The sequence below is a fragment of the Jaculus jaculus genome, chromosome X, assembly GCF_020740685.1.
Source record: "Jaculus jaculus isolate mJacJac1 chromosome X, mJacJac1.mat.Y.cur, whole genome shotgun sequence".
NCBI lineage: Eukaryota > Metazoa > Chordata > Mammalia > Rodentia > Dipodidae > Jaculus > Jaculus jaculus.
In genome coordinates this window covers 101423532-101446515 of record NC_059125.1, presented here as the reverse complement: position 1 = coordinate 101446515, position 22984 = coordinate 101423532, and the positions used below count along the sequence as shown (strand labels likewise).

At 40.6% G+C, this 22984-nt stretch overlaps 1 protein-coding gene across 1 annotated transcript in view; it reads right to left on the bottom strand.

The window, feature by feature from the left end:
- Positions 1 to 22984, bottom strand: part of Prps1 (phosphoribosyl pyrophosphate synthetase 1) — a 30125-nt gene that overhangs the window by 6533 nt on the left and 608 nt on the right. Inside the window, exons 2-4 of the mRNA XM_004659152.3 lie at positions 7794 to 7977; positions 3047 to 3145; positions 1182 to 1306 (exon numbers count right to left, since the gene is read on the bottom strand). Of these exons, the coding sequence (XP_004659209.1) occupies positions 1182 to 1306; positions 3047 to 3145; positions 7794 to 7977 (408 nt within the window). The remainder of the gene's footprint in view (positions 1 to 1181; positions 1307 to 3046; positions 3146 to 7793; positions 7978 to 22984) is intronic.

Here is a 22984-nt window from a genome sequence, read left to right as displayed (position 1 = left end):
AAATATGACAATTACTAGTAAGGGATATTTTGCTCTGTCACTCATATTATAGATGGTAACTAGCTATTACAAGGGTTCATCAAATCATGCATCTTTCTGGAAAACATAACTAAAATTCTCAGTTCCACTGAAGTTACAAAAATTAGGCTGTTAAAGTGATTGAAGATTTGAATAGTTTTTCAAAATTCCGACTTAGCTTTTCCCAATCATCTGTGTTTTGAAGCTCTTCAGATCATTTCCATATAAACATGTGTCATGCTATTGTATGTACAACTAGCAGGTAATCCAGTAAGAAGTTCTAGGGTTCTTTGTCTGCACAATGTAAGATGTAATATACTGTAACTGGCAACCCCAACAACCCCAGCATGGCAGCACACACTTTTAGTCTCAGCCCTTGAGAGCCTGAGGTTGTAGGATGGCTATAAGTTTAAGGCCAACCTGGAACTAGAGTGAGTACTAGGTTAGCCTAAGCTAAAATGAGCCCAAACATGAAAAAAAGTGATAATAATATATATCCTATCCAAAAAATATATTTCACACTTTATTTTCCTTCCTGCTTAATATTTAAGCCCAAGGATCTAATGGTCGAATTAAACAGCTTTACAAGATGTATGTAAAACTTACTTATCTACTAATATGGGGCTCAAGAGAAGCTGTCATTCATTACAACCAAATTTCTTACCCTTCCGACTAGATTTATAGCAGTGTTGTTAGCTCTGCAGTGCCAAGTCACTAATGAGACAGTCAAGTCCTCAATGTCATGACTATTCAGGTCTCCTTTCTACCTTATCTTCTATTTAAATAATTAGTCCGTGAAAAAGAGGCTTAACTATATCCAAAGTAGTCCCAGTCACTGGTATATACATTCTGAAGCACTTAAAAACTGTCACTTCAGGAAAACTTCACTTTGTGATACAAAAATCTGAAAGAATTTTAGGCTGGGCATGGTGGCACACATTTTAATAATCCCAGCACTCGGGAGGCAGAGGTAGGAGGATCGCCGTGAGTTCGAGGCCACCCTGAGACTACATAGTTAATTCCAGGTCAGCCTGGGCCAGGGTGAAACCCTACCTCAAGAAACCAAAAAAAAAAAAAAAAAAAAAAGAAAAGAAAAGAAAAGGAAAAAAAAACATGAAAGATTTTTGGCAGTACATTAGGGACAACAGTAACTTCAAGCTTACCTCTTGGCTCCACCAGCATCAGGTGAGACAATAGTGCAATTCCTCCATTCAGAGATATTCTCCCTAATCCACTTTAAGACAGCTGGCTCTGCATATAAATTGTCCACTGGGATATCAAAAAAGCCCTAGAGAAAGAAGATGGATTAGTTTGGCTTCATTTTCCATCTCTTTTATTTACAAAGGGCTAACATAAAGTAGCAACTTATAGAGAATACTTTACTATATTATTCAATCTAATGGGAAAGTGTGTCCACAGTGGCAATTGTAAAAATGGCTTCCTCAAATCTTGTCTGAGAGTGATCAGCAATATAAGACCTTTGCTAACTCAAAGGAATATGAATGAGCCCTTGTGAAGAATAGTTAAGTTCTTCCAAGAACCTAGAAACTGCCTAGCCAATGTGCAAACTATTTTAGGGTATTCAGAATTGTGCTTGCCCAATTGGTAAAGCAGCTAAACATAGTATGGCATATAAACTGGGAAGATATTTATAATTAGTGGTCATACAGGAAAAACTAGGGCTGGAGAGATGGCTCAGCACTTAAGGCACTTGTCTGCAATGGCTAAATAACCTGGGTTTGATTCCCCAGTACCCGTGTAAAAAAGCCAGACACACAAAGTGGTTCATGTATCTAGAGTACATTTCAACAACCGGAGGCTCTGACGTGCCCATTTTCTCTCTGTGTCTGTCTCTCTTCTCTTTCTGCTTGCAAATAAAATAAAATACAAATTTAAAAACCTAAAAGTAAGGGGCTGGAGAGATGGCTTAGCAGTTATGGCGCTTGCCAGCAAAGTCTAACCATCCAGGTTCTTTTCCCCACTACCAATGTAAGCCAGATGCAGATAGTGGCACATGTGTCTGAAGTTCTTTTGCAGTGGCTGGAGACCCTAGTGTACCCATTCACTCTGTCTCCCTCTTTCTCCAGTCAATAAATAAATAAATATTTTAAAAACCTAGAAGTTGGGAGAACTGTATTCTAATTCTAGTTGACACAAACTAGTTATATTTCTCACTTAAGTTTTCTATAAATGGGCATAATCCTCAGTCATATGCACCTCATTGCATTGTCAAAGATTCAAATGACAATATTTTAATTGTTATTTATTAATTTAAGATGATCTCTCACTCAAGCCCCAGCTGGTTTGCAACCCAGAATTTTCCTGCCACAGCCTTCAAAGCAAGGAAATTTAAAGTATGTGTCACCATACCTAATTGAAATCCTTTTAATAGTATAAAATAGCCAGACATGGTGGTGCATGCCTTTAATCCCAGCACTTAAGAGGTGGAGGTAGGAGGATCACTGTGAGTTCAAGGCCACCCTGAGACTCCATAGTGAATTCCAGGCCAGCCTGGGCTAGAATGAAACCCTACCTTAAAAAACCAAAAAAAAAAAAAAAAAAAAAAAAGGTATAAAATAAATGTGGTATTCTACTTGTTTCTTGTTCTAGGTTTATATGAAAAAGTACGTTCTGTTATTTTGGGCTCTAAAGTTAAGGTTGTGAATATTCAAGGGAAAGAATACTGATGACGATAATAGCTACCATTTAATAAGCATGTTATCAGCTAGGCATTACTCTATGAAATTGTTATTTTATACTCAACAATAAATAACCTGCCCAAGCTACTGAGTACCAGTATTTAGACAAGGTCAGATTCCAAAGCCTGCGCCCTTCCCACAATACCAGACACTCTCCCTAGCAAAATGCGTTTTTGTTGTTTTTTAAACAGGTTCTTGCTATCTTACTCACAATGGTCTTGAGCTTCCACCTCTGCCTTTAACTTCCAGAATAGCTAAATAAATATGCACCACCACACCTAGCTTTTCTTCCAAGTCTATAACCAATAATATTTAGCTTACACTGATACCTGAATTTGAGAAGCATGTAGGTCCATGGTGATAATATGATCTGCACCTGCTACAGACAGCATATTTGCAACAAGCTTGGCTGAGATTGGAGCACGACTCTGAATAAAGAGGAAAGAAAAAAAGAAAGAGCCAATGTGAAAAATAATTCATTTACTTGAAAAACATTTATTGAAAAAACACCTCAGTTTAAGACACTGTGCTACCAGGAAGTTCAAGGAAAGAGATGTGGCCATTTTGACTTGAGTAGATCATCTCTTATCTATTTTTGACAGGGTGTTGCTATGTGGTCCAGACTGGCTTACAAACCTTAATCCTCTTACTCCAGTCACTTGAGTGCTGGGATTACAGGTGTACAACACCATGTCTGACTGAGTTTTTATTTGCTTTGTTATATTGAAGCAAGGCCTCACTCTAGCCCAGGCTAACCTAGAACTAACTCTGTAGCCCAAACTGGCCTCAAACTCATGGTAACTCTCCTAATTCAGCCTCCTGAATGCTAAGATTAAACAGGTGAACCACCAAGCCTGGCTTTAGCTTTCTATTAGTTGTCTTAATGTACTATTTTCAGCCTAAGCTCAGCACCCACATACCTTTAAAAATAATTTTATTATTTTACTTATATATGTTGATAAAATCTATACACTATCTAACATGTCAAAGTCTAAAGATTTTTTTAAGTTTTATTATAGTTGGGTGTGGTTATATACATCATTAGTCCCAACACATGAGAGGCTGAGATAGGAGGAGTGCTATGAGTTCAAGATCAGCTGGGGACTAAAGAGTGAGTTCCAGGTTAGTTTGGGCTACAGTAAAGAAAGACCTCACCTTGAAAAAAGAAACCATAAAGCTCTACTATAGATTTGTAATTGTTTATTTTATAAATTACATCACAAATTAAATGCTAACTGATTATCTGACTCATCAGGTCAGCTTTCCCGTCATCTGTCTTTTCCATCCTTGATCATAATAAAAGATATTGGCCCTTTCCATTTATCCAATGTAAAAACTAGACATTAATTACAACAGACATATAAAATTTTCTGTGCATGCCTCCATGTTCTAATACAATATATACATGAGCTATATGAGACTAAGTATTCACATGAAAGATTTTTAAGTTTTACAAAGGAGTCATAACTAGGACTCAGATCTTATGACACTCTGAGAGGATGGACCTATAATTCTGTTTCTTTTAGGTGAAGTCTTTGCTATATAGCCCAGGCTAGCCTCAAAATCCTGGGCTCAAGTGATTCTCTAGTTGGTGTTCTGAGTAAATGAAGTACAGGCATGTACCACATGTTAAAGAAATGTGCTTGAGGGCTGGAGAGATGGCTTAGCGGTTAAGCGCTTGCCTGTGAAGCCTAAGGACCCTGGTTCGAGGCTCGGTTCCCCAGGTCCCACGTTAGCCAGATGCACAAGGGGGCGCACGCGTCTGGAGTTCGTTTGCAGAGGCTGGAAGCCCTGGCGCGCCCATTCTCTCTCTCTCCCTCTATCTGTCTTTCTCTCTGTGTCTGTCGCTCTCAAATAAAAAAATAAAAATAAACAAAAAAAATTTAAAAAAAAAAAAATGTGCTTGAAAAAAAAAGTGCTTGAAAAAAAATGTGCTTGGCATTGACTTTAGTCAGAAGGGGATGGGTAGGTAGGTATATTTGTCTGTGGTATAGCTGTTAACATTTGTTCCAAATGACCGTGCTCTAAAGTTAGATGGAAATTATATATTTTGTTAATCTTTGTTGACTGATTAACAAGCTTGGAAGGTAGATCCCATAGCAATTTTTAAGATTAAAATTGTACAATGGTTCATCTAATTCTAATTAATGAGATTACTATTTTAAGTAAGATGTTCTTGTTCATAGTTGTAGGTAGGAGTTCATTTTAGCAAAGTAGAATATGTGAAAAAGAAGACTTGAGAATTGAATAATGGTTTACAGGCCTGGAATTTGGAGGTTATGTCAAGTTGATGAATTTTTAAGGAACCCTGTAAAAAAAAAGTATTGTTTAGGTAGTTATTAAAATGGTCTGGTATTTCTAAATAAGGCTTTTAAAAATGAGTAGAGATGTAGGAAATATTTCATAAATGGACAGTAGAATCGTAAGTAGATCACTAAAGATACTTTGGAAATCACTCAGTTTATTATTTGGCTAACGTCTAACTTTATACAATAAATTAACAGAAATTCTACCTTTATAAGTTGCCATTAACTGAGAAATATTTGAGTAGTCATTCTGAGCATTTGGTGATAGCTGACTTTGTTACATAACAGGAAGAAAATAAAGCACCAAGATCTCATTTCTGTCTTTCTATCAGAGTCAGCAAACTTGTTCAAATATATTCAGTGGCCTTTTTACACACAGTGATTGTGGCACTATTTGCCTTGTAAAGATGTGATATGAATGTATTTTACTAACATGAACATCTTTGCATTCTGGACCACACCTTTTCAGTTTTGGACATACAAGCCATATACTATTTATTTTTATAAACATGTTATAAAAAAAAACATTGTCATTAGCAATTTTGACTGTGTATATGGAATTAAAATAGAATTCTGTGCAAAAAAATGTACTTGGGGCTGGAGAAATATCAGTTATCAGTTATATCACTTGCTTAAAAGCCTAAGAACTGGTGCTCCAATCTCCAGGTCCCACATAAGACAGACACACAGTGATGCAAGTGCACAATGTTGCACATGTGCACTAGGGGGCACATGCATGTAGGGTTTGTTTGCAATGGCTGAAGGCCCTAATTCTCTCTACCACTCTCTCTCTCTCAAGTTAAAAAAAAAAAGTGTTTTGGCTGGAAGGATGGTTTAGCAGTTAAGGTGCTTGTTGCAAAGCCATAGGACTCAGGTTTGATTCCCTAGTACCCATGTAAAGCCAGATGCACAAAGTGGTAAATGTGCCTGGAGTTTGTTTGCAGCAGCTAGAAGGCCTTGGCATACTCATTCACATTCCACTACACACACACACACACACACACACACACACGTGCATGTGCCCACGCACACGTCTTTCTCCCCCAAACAAATAAAAATTAAAACAAGCAAACAACCAACCAACCAACCATGTGCTAGACCTGGCTGTGCAGGCTTATAATCCCAATTACTGGGGAAGCAAAGGTAGAAAGATCATAAATCCAAGGTCTGCCTGGGCTACAGTGAGCAGCATAGGCAATTTGTGAGACCATACCTTTTTAAGAGAGGACCTGGGATACAGATCTGTGATACAGTACTTGTTTATAGCCATTGTGGGGCCAAAAATTCAATCCCCAGTAACACACACAAACACACTTTCTCCCTCTCTCTCATCCTGCTACATGGGATTGGTGCTTAGTCTTAAAGACAATTTTAAAATACCAATGAGATAACTGAAAATTATATATGATTTGAATAAAATATAACATAAGCATACTGCTTTATAGAAACCAGTTATATGCCTCTTGCTTTGAACTTAGAGTAATACCTAAGGAAATATGATTTTATTTTATTTATTTTTTTGATTTTTGAGGTAGGGTTTCACTCTAGCCCAGGCTGACCTGGTATTCACTATGGAGTCTCAGGGTGGCCTCGAACTCACAGCGATCCCCCTACCTCTGCCTCCCTAGGGCTGGGATTAAAGGCATGTGCCACCACGCCTGGCTTGGAAATGTGATTTTAAAACTGCCCTGTTGACTCTGATTTTGAGTAATGTTCTTCCTTCCTCTATTTTAAAAAAAAATTCTGGCCAGGTGTGGTGGCACACACCTTTAATCCCAGCAACTCAGGAGGCAGTGGTAGGAGGATCACTGTGAGTTTGAGGCTACCCTGAGAATACACAGTGAATTCCAGGTCTGCCTGGGCTAGAACGAGATCCTACCTCAAAAAAACAAAAAAGAAAAAGAAAAAGAAAAAGAGAAAGAGAAAGAGAAAGAGAAAGAAAAAGAAAAAGAAAAAGAAAAAGAAAAAGAGGAAGGAAGGAAGGAAGGAAGGAAGGAAGGAAGGAAGGAAGGAAGGAAGGAAAGAAGGAAGGAAGGAAGGAAGGAAGGAAGGAAGGAGATAAAGAAAAGATCTTTACTTGGACTGGGAGTATAGCTTCACTGGATAGCATTAACTCTAAAATGGATTAAAAACAAAACAACAAAAACCTCCATTCCAGGGCTGGAGAGATATCTTAGAGGTTAAGGTACTTGTCTGTGAAGACTAAGGACTTAGGTTCTGTTGGGCCCTGAAAGGCCCAGGCGTGAGGCCTAGTGGAACTTCCTGAGCCTAGCTAAAGTTGGCCACCTGTCTCTGGCCAGCTAGGTCTCAGCAAGACGCCTAATGGCTTCTGGCTTGCTACTTCTTGCCTGCTACGTGGCAACTGTAATTACCATTTCAATAGTTACAATTTACTATTGGCCCTTACCTCCCCCCCCCCAAAATCCCCGCCTTCCTCCCCAACATAATATAGGTAACTGCTCATAGCAATAAAGTGAGTTCCTGCTTCCACAAGACTCCCGACTCAGTGTGGTTTTTCTCCAGTGGCTAGGAGAGGTTTCTGAGTCGTCCGACACTCATCTTCCTCCTTAGGAACCAGCAGGCCTGGTCCTTCCACAGCACTACCTGCCCGGGGAGGAGCCCGGCTACGTTTCTAGGTCCCATGTGAGATGCACATGGTGGTACATGCATCTGGAGTTAATCTGCAGTGGTTAGTCGTGGCATGCCAATTAATTCTCTCTCACTCTTGCAAATAAAACACAAAGAATATTTTTAAAAAGTCCATTCCTACCTTATCCTTCTTATCCTGTCTGGCATATGGGAAGCATGGGATGACTGCAGTAACCCGGCTGGCTGAAGCAATCTTGCAGGCATTAATCATGATCAAAAGTTCCATTAAATTGTCATTTATTTCACCACAACCACTCTGAACAATGTAGACATCTTCTCCACGTACACTTTCACCAATTTCCACACTAAAATGTAGAAAGAAAGCCAACATAAACAATAGATAAGCATTACATTGTAATCCTCCAGATAGTAAGGTCTAGAAAACATTCCTCACTAGTATGTTATGTTCGGCTTTATATGGATAGTGATCCTTTTACCATTTGAGATCCTCTAAAAGAGCCCCATACCTGAGAAACATTTCATTTCCTTAGTTTATTTGAGTCCACTATACAAATACTGTGTTTATGACATGGCATGAAAAGCATTAACTGGCATGGTGGTACAGGCCTTTAATTCCAGCAGAGGTAGGAGGATTGCTGAGACTAGTGAATTCCAGGTCAACCAGGAGCTACAGCGAGAACCTACCTTGAAAAAACAAAACAAAAAAAAAAAAAAAAAAAATATATATATATATATATATATATATATATTTTTGTTTTGTTTTGTTTTTATATATATATATATACATATATATATATATATATATATATATATGTATATACTTCATTCCAATAATTACACCACACCATAATTTCAGGTGGTGGACATTAGATATGAGCACAAATTTACCACATGACCTGTATCTATTTTAGCCCATACATTAGGAAAGTAGGACTCTCATAAAACATGAATTAATACAGTTCCATAATGCTGCTGTCTAGAAAGGACTATTTCCTCTACCAAACTGACAATTTACTCAATATTGAATGCAAATGAAGTCAGTGATGTGGGCCTTGACTCCTTCTGTGCTAACTACTTTGGCCCAATCAAGTCTTGTTTACTCTAAAGGAAGTTGTTATAATTACTTACTAGAACTATATTTTACCACATAATAAAAGTTTCAATGCCCATCTTTTAGGTCCCTACAAGAAAAACTGCTGATGTCTCACTTTTGGTTAGAGAAGCTTCACTTTTCAGATGGCAGTGACCTTAGGATGACTCAGAAGGCGCCATGGTGCTGAGAAGAAGTGACAGAGGAGTGCTCAGCACTGCAATATCTCTATCACATCTTCCAAAGGCTCAGGGTCCATTGTGGTAGAGGTGGCAGACAAGAGCCAAAGGATGGGTAGGATTCCTTACAGTGCACTCATTCAGACACAAAATGGCCAGTATATCCACGACCTCACAGTGCTTGACATTACCTACACAAGACCATCATAATAGGAAAAGATCATGACATCAAAATATAAGAGAGGCTTTTCGCCAAGATGGCGCCGAAAGTGAAGGAAGCTCCTGCCCCTCCCAAAGCTGAAGCCAAAGTGAAGGCTCTGAAAGCCAAGAAGGCTGTGCAGAAAGAAAGGTGTCCACAGCCACAAAAAGAAAAGATCTGCATGTCACCCATTTTTTGACGACCCAAGCAAGACACTGCACCTCCGGAGGCAGCCTAAATACCCTCAGAGTGCCCACAGGAGAAACAAGCTTGACCACTGTGCCATCATCAAGTTCCCCCTGACCGAGTCGGCCATGAAGAAGATAGAAGACAACACCACCCTGGTGCTCATTGTGGACGCCAAGGCTAACAAGCACCAGATCAAACATGCTGTGAAGAAACTATGACATTGATGTGGCCAAAGTCAACACCCTGATCAGGCCTGATGGAGAGAAGAAGGCCTATGTTTGGCTGGCTCCCGATTATGATGCTTTGGATGTTGCCAAAAAAATTGGGATCATCTAAACTGGATCCAGCTGGTTAATTCTAAATACACCTTTTTTTTTTTTTACTATAAAAAAAATAAAATAAAAGAGAGACTGACTGAGAGGGGGCGAAGACCTGATGGAGAGTGGAGTTTCAAAGGGGAAAAGTGGGGTAAGAGAGGGAATTACCATGGGTTATTGTCTACAGTTATGGAAATAAAAATAAATTAATTAAATATTTAAAAAAGCTTGGTGGCACTTGGGAGGCAGAGGTAGGAGGATCACTGTGAGTTCGAGGCCACCCTGAGACTACACAGTGAATTACAGGTCAGCCTGAGCTAGAGTGAAACCCTACCTAGAAAAACCAACAAGATGGGCTAGGTGTGGTGGTGCATGCCTTTAAAACCAACACTTGGGAGGCTGAGGTAGTAGGATTGTTGTGAGTTCAATGTCAGCCTGAGACTACATAGTAAATTCCAGGTCAGCCTGGGCTAGAGCAAGCTGCTACCTCGAAAAACCAAAAAACAGCTGAATTATGAATTTGTATGTATGGGAAGAAATAAAATGTATTCATATTGGAAGAAAGATTGTTTCACTGGAGAATGCTACCAGGTATTTAAATAAGAATTAAGGCTGCAGATATGGCTTAGCAGTTAAGTCGCTTGCCTGCAAAGCCTAAGGACCCAGGTTCGATTGCCCAGTATCCGCATAAGCAGATGTACAAGGTGGCAATTGCATCTGGAGTTTATTGCAGTGACTAGAGGCCCTGGCATGACCTTTCTCTCCACCCCCCAAAATTTAACTAATTAATTAAATTAAATAAGAACTGATGCTAATATTATATAATCTTTTCCAGAAAACAGAAAAATACTGTTGCGCCTCATTTTATGAGGCCATTATTACTCAGACACTAAATCTGCCTTTTCATTTCACAGATTGCACTTCTTCCAGTCTCTGGAATGCTCACTCTACCTTACCCATTTTCAACTCTCTAAACCAAATACCCTCCCTGAATTCTTTTTTTTAAACTTTTATTTATTTATTTGAGAGTGACAGAGTGAGAAAGAGGCAGAGAGAGAAGAGAGAGAATGGGTGCGCCAGGGCCTCCAGCCACTGCAAACAAACTCCAGACGCGTGCACCCCCTTGTGCACCTGGCTAACATGGGTCCTGGGAAATTGAGACTTGAACCGGTGTCCTTAGGCTTCACAGGCAAGCACTTAACCGCTAAGCCATCTCTCCAGCCCCCTCCCTGAATTCTTATAAATGTGAAGTCTAGAGAACCTGTAAGAAGAAAAGTAATTTAAGAACCAATATCAACCAATTCCACTCTATGAACCAGTTGCAGTCACATTCACATTGCTGGCAGAAATCACCTGACCAAGAGTGGCTTTTGGGAAAAGAAAAAAAAAGGATTTATTCTGGCTTAACGACTTAAGTGGAAGCTCCAGGATGGCAGGGGAAAATGATGGCATAAGCAGAGGGTGGACATCACCTCCTGACCAACATCAGATAGAGAATAGCAACATGAGAGTGGGACCAAAACTGCCAAGGGAAAACTGGCTATATAACCTCACCCCAACAATACACTGCCTCCAGGAGGCATTAATTCCCAAATCTCCATCAGCTGGGAATCCAGCATTCAGAACACCTCAATTTATGGGGAACATCTGAATCAAATGATTACATTCTGCCCCTGGCCCCCATTAACTGATAACTATCCATGATGTAAAATGTAATGTATTCAGAACAACTTTAAAAGTCCCCATAGTTTTATCAATCCTAATGATGGTTTCCCATAGTCCAAGGTCTTTTAACTGAGCCATAATACCAAAAAAACCATAATGCACATATAAACATTCACACTGCAAAAGATGGCATTGGGCATAGCAAAGAAATATTTAACCAATACAGGATTTAAATAAGGCAAACAACAAACTCTGTAGCTCCAAGTCCAACAACTCTAGCCAGTTACAAATTCTCCCAGTCTGATCAGCAAGTCTCTGGAATTCTAATTCTACCCCTCCAGCTAGACTACTCACAGTCCTGGAAAACTTCATTAGGAGCCTACAGCTTTCCTTAGCAGCCATTTCATGGTTGTGACATCTCCATTGGGTCTACACTGCAATCCACGGTTCAGCATGGCTCCATCGGGTCTCCATGCAGGCATCCAGCAAACCTGCTTCACACTGCCCATGGCCATTTCCAAAACACAAGAGTGTGTTGCAAACTCAATGACCTTCTCTTTCCTGCATTTCTTATACTCCATAATACCAGGTAGGGTGCAAATTTGTTAATCCCCGGGTGGGGGGGTATGGCAAAAAGGAGACTTTGAAGAACAAGACATTCCTTCAGCATTCAGGCCACTCCAAAGACTGCATTCTTTCTGTTGTCCCTATGCATTTCAGCTGGCCAATCTCAATAGTTGTAACTTCTCATAAAATCACAGCTGAATGGGCAGCAGTTTTGGTCCAAAGAATTAATTTCTGTGCCATATCTATCCCTTTCCTCACACCAGTCCTTTTCAACGCAAAGCAACCCTGAACAAGTTCTCAGGACACAGGCATAACAGCAAGCCTCTCATACAACCTGCTTCTAGCCCAGTCCAAGCAAAGCTTTCTGACCCTCATAAGCCAAACCTCACAGTCCATAGTTCTTACTACACATGCAGGTCTTTCCACTCTGACCAGAATAGTCCATCAAGCTTGTACTTAGAACACTGCAAGGTGTCTCACGGGCGAAGGTTTGAAATCCTTCCACATTCCTCTTGAAAATCAGCTCAAAAAGGCCAAAGCCAGTCAGGTGTCTAGCAACGAATGATACCACTCCTAGGTACCAACATTACTGTTGCAGTCATGTTTGCATTGCTGACAGAAGTCACCTGACCAAGAGCAACTTTGGGGGAAAAAAGGATTTGTTTTGCCTTACAGACTCAAGGGTAAGCTTCATGATGGCAGAGGAAAACAACATTAACAGCAGATAGTGGACATCACCCCCTGGCCAACATAAGGTAGGCAATAGCAAAAGGAGAGTGTGCCCAACATTGGCAGGGAAACTGGCTATAATACCCATAAGCCAATCCCAAATAATACTCTTCCTCCAGGTGGTATTAATTCCCAAACCTCTATCAGGCAGGAATCTAGCATGCAGAACACCCAAATTTATGGGGGATACGTGAATCAAACCACCACCAAACCTGATTTGCATAATACATTCAAGCTAGGTGTTGTGGAACAGGTCAGTAATTCCAGCACTTTGAAACCTGCAGCAGGACAATCTTTTGAGGCTGGCCTAGACTATATAATGGTAATCCTGCCTCAAAAATAACAACAGAGTTAGCCAGGCTTGGTGGCGCTCGCTTTTAATCCCAGCACTCACTTTTTTTATTGATAGCTTCCATACTTACAGATAATAAACCAGGATAATCCCTTCCCCTCCCCTCCACAAAATCCATACTCCATCTTAATCTCCTCCCTCTCTCCATTAGTCTTTTATTCTGACATCATCATCTTTCCCTATTATGAGGGTCTTGTGAAGGTAGTGCTAGACACTGTGTGGTCATGGATATCAAGGCCAATTTTGTTCTGCAATGGACCCTGAGCCTTGGAAGGTATGAGAGATGTTTCAGCCAGCACTGGCTTTTAATCCCAGCACTCAGGAGGAAGAGGGAGGAAGATCTCTGTGAGTATAAAGCCACTTCAAGGCCACCCTGAGACTACATAGTGAATTCCAGGTAAGTCTGAGCTAGAAGAACCTACCTCAAAAACAAACAAGAAGCAGGGCTTGGAGATGGCTCACCAGTTAAAGATGCTTACTTGCAAAGCCTGATGGCACAGGTTTGATTCCCCAGTATCCACTGAAAGGCAGATACAAAGTGGTACATGCATCTGGAGTTCATTTGCAATGGCAAGAAGTCCTGGCACACCTATACTCATGTTCTCTCTTTCTCCCTCCCTACCTCTCTCTCACACACACAAGTTAATAAATAAAAATACTTTTTTTAAATAAATAAAAAACTGTATCTCTCAACTTAAAAAAAAACACAGAACTGCTCCCACTAAACCCCACACATTTATGATAGCAAGAATTGAACATGTTGACCAGTTCTTTGATATTAAGGAATAACTTATTTTTTCTGCATGATATTAGTGTGCTTTCTGAAATATAAATATGGATGACAGAATAGCCACATTGTATTCAAGATAATTCTATTGTGAGAGCATAGTAAAGGGAAAATAAATGAAAGAAGATTAGCCATGAATTGGTAACTATTTAACTGGGTAATAGATTTCAGGTGATTAAACATTTTCTTTCAGTATATATTGGGAAAGATCTATTAAAAAGTTAAATAAGAGGCTAGAGAGATGGCTAACAGTTAAGCGCTTACCTGTGAAGCCTAAGGACCCTGGTTCAAGGCTCAGTTCCCCAGTACCCATGTACGTCAGATGCACAAGAGAGTGCAAGCGCCTGGAGTTTGTTTACAGTGGCTGGAGGCCCTGGCATGCCCATTCTCTCTATCTGTCTCTCCTATCTCGCTCTGCTTGAAAATAAATAAACCATATTTTTAAAAAAAGCTTTGAGAGGCATCTTGGCATATGCCTTTAATCCCAGCACTTGGGGAACAGAGGTATGAGGACTGCTGTGAGTTCAAGGCCAGCCTGGCACTACCGAGTAAATCAGGTCAACCTGGGCTAGAGTGAGATGCTACCGCAAAAAAAAAAAAAAAAAAAGAAAAGAAAAAAAAAGCTTTAAAGCTTCAATCCTAGCACTCAGGAGGCAAAAAGAGGATCATGCTGTGAGTTCAAGGCCATCCAGGGCTAGAGACTCTACCTTGATAAAAACAACAATTACAAAATAATAAACCAGGGGAGGGGGTGCTGGAGAGATGGCTTAGCAATTAAGGTGTTTTCCTACAAAGCCAAAGGACCCAGGTTCAACTCCCAGTACCCATGTAAAGCAAGGTGCACAAGGTGGTGTGTGCATCTGGAGTTCATTTGCAGTGGCTAGAGGCCCTGGCATGCCATTCTCTCTGTTAATAAATCAAATATTTTAAAAATTTAGGCAGGCATGGTGGCACACCCAGGAGGCTGAGGCAGGATTGCTTGACATTTTAGGCTATGTTGGTCTATAAAGTGAGACCTGCTTCAAAAAAATTAAAACAAAAAATCCTGAAAATGTATACAACAGGACTAAACAATACCTCCTGGACATAAAGATATTCAACAAGTTAGGCATTGTGGTAGGCTCAAATAAAGGATGGTGATAGTTTAAGTTCTTCTCAAGTCTTTATTACTAATATTGCTCTTTGAAAGATATCTAGGTAAAAGAGCTGCTTCTATGTTTTATGGTTCATAACTCTGAGGTTGTGACCAAATACATCCAAGACTCGAGCAATTTCAAGAAAAAGCCTAAACTTGCCCATATTCCTCTTCCACAATTCACCTTGACCCATATCTCCATTTCCTAGTGAAGAGTGAAAGCTGAATGCACTGATTTTCAATAAAGTCAACTTGGCCCTCTATATCTGGTATCTGAGGCCTATGACTAGCTTTTAGTCAAGAACACAGAATATTGTCAGGGATGGCTAGCTCAGTCCTCATTAACAACCTATAATTGACCTCAATTTAGATCTCTGGGTGGGCTTTAACCCTTCCTGCCTTCTTCTCATGGGAAGGAGCTTTTCATCTCTCCTTGTTCCTTTTCATAATCTTATCAGCTCTCTAAACTATAAAAAAGAAACAAAATATCATCTGTGCTCTACACATTCACTTGCCAGTAAGCTTGTTTGATAAGGAGTTACAGAAGAAATATGCAGTTTCAGATAGTATAAGGGACCAACTTATTTATTCCTTATTAGAACAGGGTGGCTTATCTCCTTATACAAAAGCCTGACTATTACCCAATATACAAATCACAAAATTGTTATGTAATGTATGTTACTCAATAATACTATGTAAGGATCCATTCATAAATCCCTTAGGATTTTGTATATGAGAGTAAAGATACATATTCAAACTATATAATCCAGTACATATGTCTCTATCCCTTCAACTCTCAGGAAGCCAAGGGATATAGTTAAAGGAACACTAAACTTCCCTAACAGTTTTATGTCAAGTTCTTAACACAATTATTGTAGTCCTTTATCCTATAAGCATATTTATCTTAAACTGCTTGCTTCTGTGACTATTGAAAAGATACTTTGGAGCTAGAGTACCTCCCCAAGCTTGAGGCCAGCCTAGGCTACAGAGTGAATACCAGGGGTCAGCTGGGCTAGAGCTGAGTGTGACTCAAAAAAAAAAAAAAAAAAAACCTCAGGACTAGAAGATGGTGGCCTGAGGTTCAATTCCTAAGATACCATGCAAACTGGATGCAAAAGTGGTATAAGCCCCTGGGGAGCATACACACAAGCACACAAATAGGGCTGGGGAGATAGCTCAACAATTAAAGGAAGTTGCTTGGAAAGCCTACTAGCCAAGGTTCAGTTATCCAGTACCCACATGAAGCCAGATGCATAAAGTGGCACATGCATCTAGAGTTCATTTGCAGAGGCAAAAGGCACTACTGATACACACATTCCCTCTTCATAGAAATGGCTTAGCATTCCAGGTGTGGTGGTGCATGCCTTTAATCCCAGCACTCAGGAGGCAGAGGTGGGTGGATCGCCATGCGTTCGAGGCTACCCTGAGACTACATAATGAATTACTGGTCAGCCTGAGTTAGAGTGAGACCCTAACTCAGAAAAGAAAAAAGAAATATCTTACAGGTTAAGGCACTTGCCTGGGAAGCCTAAGAACTCAGGTCCGATTTCCCAGCACCCACATAAGCCAGATGCACAAGGTGGCGCATGTGTCTGGAGTTCCTTTCCAATGGGTAGAGGCCCTGGTGTACCCATTCTCCCTCTCTCTGCCTCCCCCCTTTCTCTCTGAAATAAATGAAATGCTTAAAAAACAAACATAATACACTTCAAATAATTTCTTGAAAACAGGTTAAGATATGAGTTATAAAACCAAATTATTTCCAGGAATGGTGGCATACGCCTTTAATCTGAGCACTCGGGAAGCAGTGGTAGGAGGATCACCGTGAGCTAGAGGCCACCCTGAGACTACATATTCAATTCCAGGTCAACCTGCGCTAGAGTAAGACCCTACCCTACAACAATAACAAAAAAAAAAAACTAGGGCTGGAGAGATGGCTTAGCGGTTAAGCACTTGCCTGTGAAGCCTAAGGACCCAGTTCGAGGCTCAGTTCCCAAGGTCCCACGTTAGCCAGATGCACAAGGGGGCGCACGCATCTGTAGTTCGTTTGCAGTGGTTGGAAGCCCTGGCACGCCCATTCTCTATCTCTCTCTCTCTAACTGCCTCTTTCCCTCTGTCTCTTGCTCTGAATAAACATAAAACAAAAAAATTAAAAAAAAACTATTTAGATTTCCCCATGACAGAAAACATACTCTTTGTCATAACAAAGCCAATGCATCATGTTCTACAAATTGCCAAAAATAAAAATTCCAAACAGGGCTGGAGAGATGGCTTAGTGGTTAAGGTGGATGTTTGCGAAGCCTAAGGGCCCAGGTTTGATTCCCCAGGTCCCACATAAGCCAGATGCACAAGGCGGCGCATGTGTCTGGAGTTTGTTTGCAGTGGCTAGAGGCCCTAGTACACTCATTCTCTCTTCCTCTCTCTAATAAATAAAATTTTAAAAATTCCAAATAAGCTGGGTGTGGTGGCACACGCCTTCAATCCCAGCACTGGGGAGGCAAGAGGTAGGAGGATCGCCATGAGTTCAAGGCCACCCTGAGACTCCATAGTGAATTCCAGGTCAGCCTGGGCTAGAGTGAGACCCTACCTCGAAAAACAAACAAACAAAAAATCCAAATTAACCATTTTCAATTTTTTTGATTTTTTAAAATGCCACATTTTTACAAAAGAATGTGGAAAGGGGAAGGCTGGAAGGTAAGGGGAGATAAAGTGGGAGAAGAGAAGTACACGACGTGGAGCCCAAAAGCCCATATGGGCCACAAGCACCTCAGGAATCCATGTGACCAGATACTGATCTGGGGGAAAAAAGCATGGAAAGAAAAAGAAAATTCAAGAGCTCCTGTCATATGAAGAGCTGGAGGGGATAAAGAACCCATGTGGAAAGTAAGGGCTAAGGGACCAGCCCAGGCCCAGCCAAGTGCAAATCTTACCCACAGCTGGAAGTTCCCAAGTATTCAGAGAGCCAGGGACTGCCCTCCTCTTGCAAAGGTATTTATTTATAACCTTAGGGTCGTGGGCTATCTTTTGGCTCAGGTGAACCAGAGGGTCAGCTAGTTGGTTAGGGCTAGGGGCTTCCTCAGGAAGTGATTAGGTCTAGCACCAAGTTCTGGGGCCTGAACTTGACCAACCACAAAGTTTAAATCCTATTAAAGACCTCCCTCTTAGGAGGGGTCCTGTTTGTGGAAAGAAAAATAAAACCATTCTATGGAGCTAGGCAAAAGATAAGTCAGATCATTTTGCATTTCTGACAAGTGCAAACTTTTCTACCCTTTTTACCTTCAGGGGTCCAGTCACCCTAACTCTTCCCTCCCCCTCATGAGAGGACATTAACTGCTGTTAAGAGGACAAGGGGCAATGAAGTCAGATTATTAACTATTTCCATTTAATGGGGCACAAATTTGTTTGTGGCAGTTAGAATCTCTCCCAGAGAGGGGAACTACTCTAAAAGACCCAAAAAGAGTACAGGAAGATTGTCTTGGAAGAGAATGTTGGGGAGGAAAACATAAAAGGAGTTAATTAGAAGTGAGCACACAGCAAACTGATTGCCTTCAGGGTTATCCTTCTTGTGGACTTGCAGGCCTTGGGGAGCATTCGAGGAAACCCAGGTAGATGGAGTTGGATTATCTCGGGACCATCTGAGCAGGAGGTAGCTGAATGTTTCTTCCAGAACTGTTAAATGGTATATTAGTATCTGATCTGAATCTGTTTCCATATGGCTTGTAAAACAGTCAAGATATTAGCAGAGTTATCAGAAACAAACACAACATTTAACTTTGATACCATATTTTGTATAACGGCCTTTCAGAGTGTACCTTTTCAAATTTGTCCTGGGGGGAGCCAGGGTTAAAGGTTGGAACCATAGAACCATTGGGTTCCACTAAGCACTGTACAAATGTTTTTGGTCTCAGGACTTGTTTAAGGATGTCCTGGCACAAGTTGAAGAGATTCACCATTGTTCCCAGTATAAGGAAATCTTTTGAATTAAGCAACCTTTGGTCAGTCATCTATATATATATATCCCAGATTTGAAAATAACATTTTGGGGCTGGAGAGATGGCTTAGCAGTTAAGGTGCGTGCCTATGAAGCCTAAGACCCAGGTTCAATTCCCCAGGACCCACATGCAGCCAGATGCACAAGGTGGCGCATGTGTCTGGAGTTCATTTGCAGTCGCTGGAGGCCCTTGCATGCCCATTCTCTTTCTCTCTCTCAAATACATAAATAAAGAAAATATTTTTCTTTTTTTAAAAAATTTTTAATTTATTTATTTGAGAACAACAGACACAGAGAGAAAGACAGAGGGAGAGAGAGAGAATGGGCGCGCCAGGGCTTCCAGCCTCTGCAAACGAACTCCTGACGCGTGCGCCCCCTTGTGCATCTGGCTAACGTGGGACCTGGGGAACCGAGCCTCGAACCGGGGTCCTTAGGCTTCACAGGCAAGCGCTTAACTGCTAAGCCATCTCTCCAGCCCAAGAAAATATTTTTTTAAAAAAGGAAAGGAATAAAAATAACATTTTCACATCTATGGTTGTTTCTCCTTATTATAGAATTAGAACTATCAGAGCTGGGGACATGTCTTAAGATCTTTCTTGTTTCCCCTCTTAGAAAGCTCTTGTTATATTACTTCATAGTCCATTCACATATTTGAGGTATCCCTCTATCTTTAATTAACCATTTTCAATTTAAACATCAGACAACAGACTGAATGTACAGCTTTAGTAGATGTGATTCCTTTAAAAAGTATGTATTCTGAGATAAGACATGGGGTTGCATGTAAGCCCAGAACTCTGGAGTGCTGGAGAGAAAAGCTTCTATGGAGTGTTGGAGAGAAAAGCTTCTAGATGTAAGTCAACCTGGTAATTTAACTCAGTAAGTAAAAGAATGGGAAGATAAGGGAAGGGAAAGGAAGGGGAGGAGAGGGAAGGCAGGCAACAAAAGAAAGAAACAAACAGGGCAAAGAAGTAGGATGGGGGATTAACTGGGAAGGGTTTTAGTGGGAGTAGGATTGATAAAACAGTCATGGGGAGGGTGAGATCAAAATACATTATATACACATATAAATGTGTCAAAGATGACTTTAAAAATCAACCTGGTCAGACTTGGTGCACTGCCTTTAATACCAGCACTTGGGAGGCAGAGAGAGGTAGGGAGTTTGCCACGAGTTTGAAGCCACCCTGACCTTGCAAGTCAATCTGGGCTAGAGTGAGACTCTACCTCGAAAAACCAAGAAAAAAATCAACTTGGTCAGGCATGGTGAGAACACCTTTTAGTCCCAGCACTTGGGAGGAGTTCCAGGTCAGCTTGGGCTAAAGTAAGACTCTACTTCCAAAAACTCAACAACAAAAAATGAACCTTGGCTAGATACAGACTATCTCAAAAATAAATGAATGGAGAGACCCTACCTCGAAAAATAAAATAAAATAAATGAATGGAGATGGAGAGATGGCTTAGCTATTAAAGGCACTGGCTTGTAACACCTGATGGCTCAGGGTTAGATTCTCTAGTACCCAGATGCACAAAGTGGCTCATATGTCTGGAGTTTATTTGCAGTGGCAGGAGACCCTGTGTGTCCATATTCAATTTATCTGTCTGCTTCTGTTTCTCTCTAGTACATAATTAATTAAATTTCTTTTTTATTTGCAAACAGAGGTAAAGAGAGATGGAGAGAGAGGGAAAGAGAGAATAAGCACTCCAGGGCATCCAGCCACTGCAAATGAAATCCACAAGCACATGCCACTGCATCTAGCTTTACGGGTACTGGGGAATCAAAGCCAGATAAGTGCCTTGACCACTGCGCAATCTCTCCAGCCTTTTTTTTTTTTTTTTTGAGGGAGGGTCTCAATATAGGCCAGAACAATTTGGAACTCACTCTTGTAGTCCCAGGCTGGCTTTGAAGGAAAGAGCATTCCTCCTACCTCTGCCTCCCAAGTTCTGAAATTGAAGAAATGTGTCACCATGCCAAACTTGAAAATATTTCTTAAATGAATAAATAAATATAATTTATCAGCTCACCACCCCCTCAACAGCTAGTACCATTCTGATTACTATTTAGTAACCAACAGTTCAGCCATTTCCCAAAGCTAAACAACTCTACAAGTTTTCCTCAGCACACAGGTATGTTATGGGAAGACATGTGTTTTAGTAACTTGTATGTTAAAAAATAGGTGGTACAAGTAAGGGTTAGGGATACAACTTAGCGGCAGAATGCATGATTAGCATGCAGGGGGGGAGGCAGTTCCAGCATTGTAAAAAGGGGAAAATCATCTTTATATTCAATAAACATTTCCAAAATATCTATGGAACCAAAAGGCTAGTTATGAGACCAGAAACAAGGAAACTATACCTTCAGCAATTATCTAACTTGAGCTTAATCAAACTCAATACAGAGAAAAAAAAAAAAAAAAGTTGACCCCCCTCACAAATAAAACCTCACGCTCTGGTGTGTTGTATTATGCACAGGGCAGAAAGATTAACAAGGGGAAATTAGTCTTCGTATTTTTTCGTGAAAGCACAGGAAAAATATTTAATAACCACAGGGTCAAAGAAACTCCCTAAATAAAAAAATAAAATAAAACATTCTTGACCTTTACCTGTGCAGCCAGTCTCAAAGTCAGATCCTATTTTCTTTATTGGGACCAAAGAGAATTAATGGTGTATGTAATCAGAGGTACAAACAGCAGCTGGCACACCTATTTTGACTATGATATTGCCTGGTTACAGATGGTAACAGTGTTTACACTATAATTTGCATTACAGTCCGCAGCATACTAACCCAGAAAGAAGCTATCCATTACAGTAGAACATTTTTATCAGCTGGGTCTAAAAAGATAAGAAGAGTTATACACTTTAAAATCACTTTAAAGAAAGCAAAAGAAGAAAAAAAAAAAGAGATTCAGGAAAATTTTATCTAATGTGTCATTCATTTGCAAAGCAAGGTGGCCTGAGTTTGACTCAACCGGTACCCACAAAAAGCCAGATTCACACAGTGGCAAATGCACCTAGAATTCCTTTGCAAAGGCAGGAGGCTTTGGGACACTCATACCCATTTTCTTTTTTTCTCTCCCCGCTTCTCAAATAAATATTTAAAAAAATTAAAAGCTACATTTAAAGACAAATACTGCACACACGTCTATACATCTAACAGAAATAGAAAACTCCACATTTACCTGGAAGGGGCATTGAAAGAAGCAGGTAACCAAGAAAAGTTCTAAGAGAATCCAATGGTGCATATGGACAGTGGAAGTGGGGAATGAGATTTATTTGTTTTGGAAACGGGGTCTCAATATGTATCTCCCTGCTGGCCTAGAACACGCTGAGTAGTTAAGGCTGGTCTCAAACTCGTGGCGATCCTCCAGCCTCGGCCTCCCAAATGCTGGGATTAGAGGCAAGTACTACCTTAACGTGGAAGCAGAGTTTTTTTGTTTGTTTTTGTTTTTCTAGGTAGGGTCTCACTCTAGCCCAGGCTGACCTGGAATTCACTCTGTATTCTTAGGGTGGCCTCGAACTCACGGAGATCCTCCTACCTCTGCCTCCCGGGAGTGCTGGGATTAAAGGTGTGCGCCACCACGCCCGGCTTGGAAGCAGTTTTAATGGTAAAGGATTTAAAATAATCCAAACAGCAATGCACTGTTCTCCCATGCCAGTTCTCCCCTAAGTTATCTGCCCTCAATTATTTTAACATTCAGACATACAATTATTTCCTAAATTTCCACTCACACAGTGCTGAGAATTTGAATGTTCCGGGGGGGGGGGGGGGGGGAAGCACCACAGTATCAATAGCGGCATTGAGGAAGGTCAAAGGTTCCAATTCCATAACTAAGGTTAAGACTTTTTGGATAGCTCAAACAGATATGCTGGCGATCAAGGATGCAGAGTTAATGCAGCACTTTATCCCATCAACTTGACTGAATTTAAGGATGGCTCGGCAGATGATACTAAAGATAAGAAAAAACAACGCGTGCTGATCAATGGGAAGTCCTAATACTTTCGCGCCCTCCAAACACGTCAGTTCTCCCTACAAAACCCGACCGAAACCATTTCGAATTAAAAAGGTGCTTCCCAGTCTAGGAGAAAACGATCACGAGGGCTCGGAAGGCAAGGTAGGTAGGTTCTCGGATGCACACCCATCACCCTGCTTCGGAGAAGCC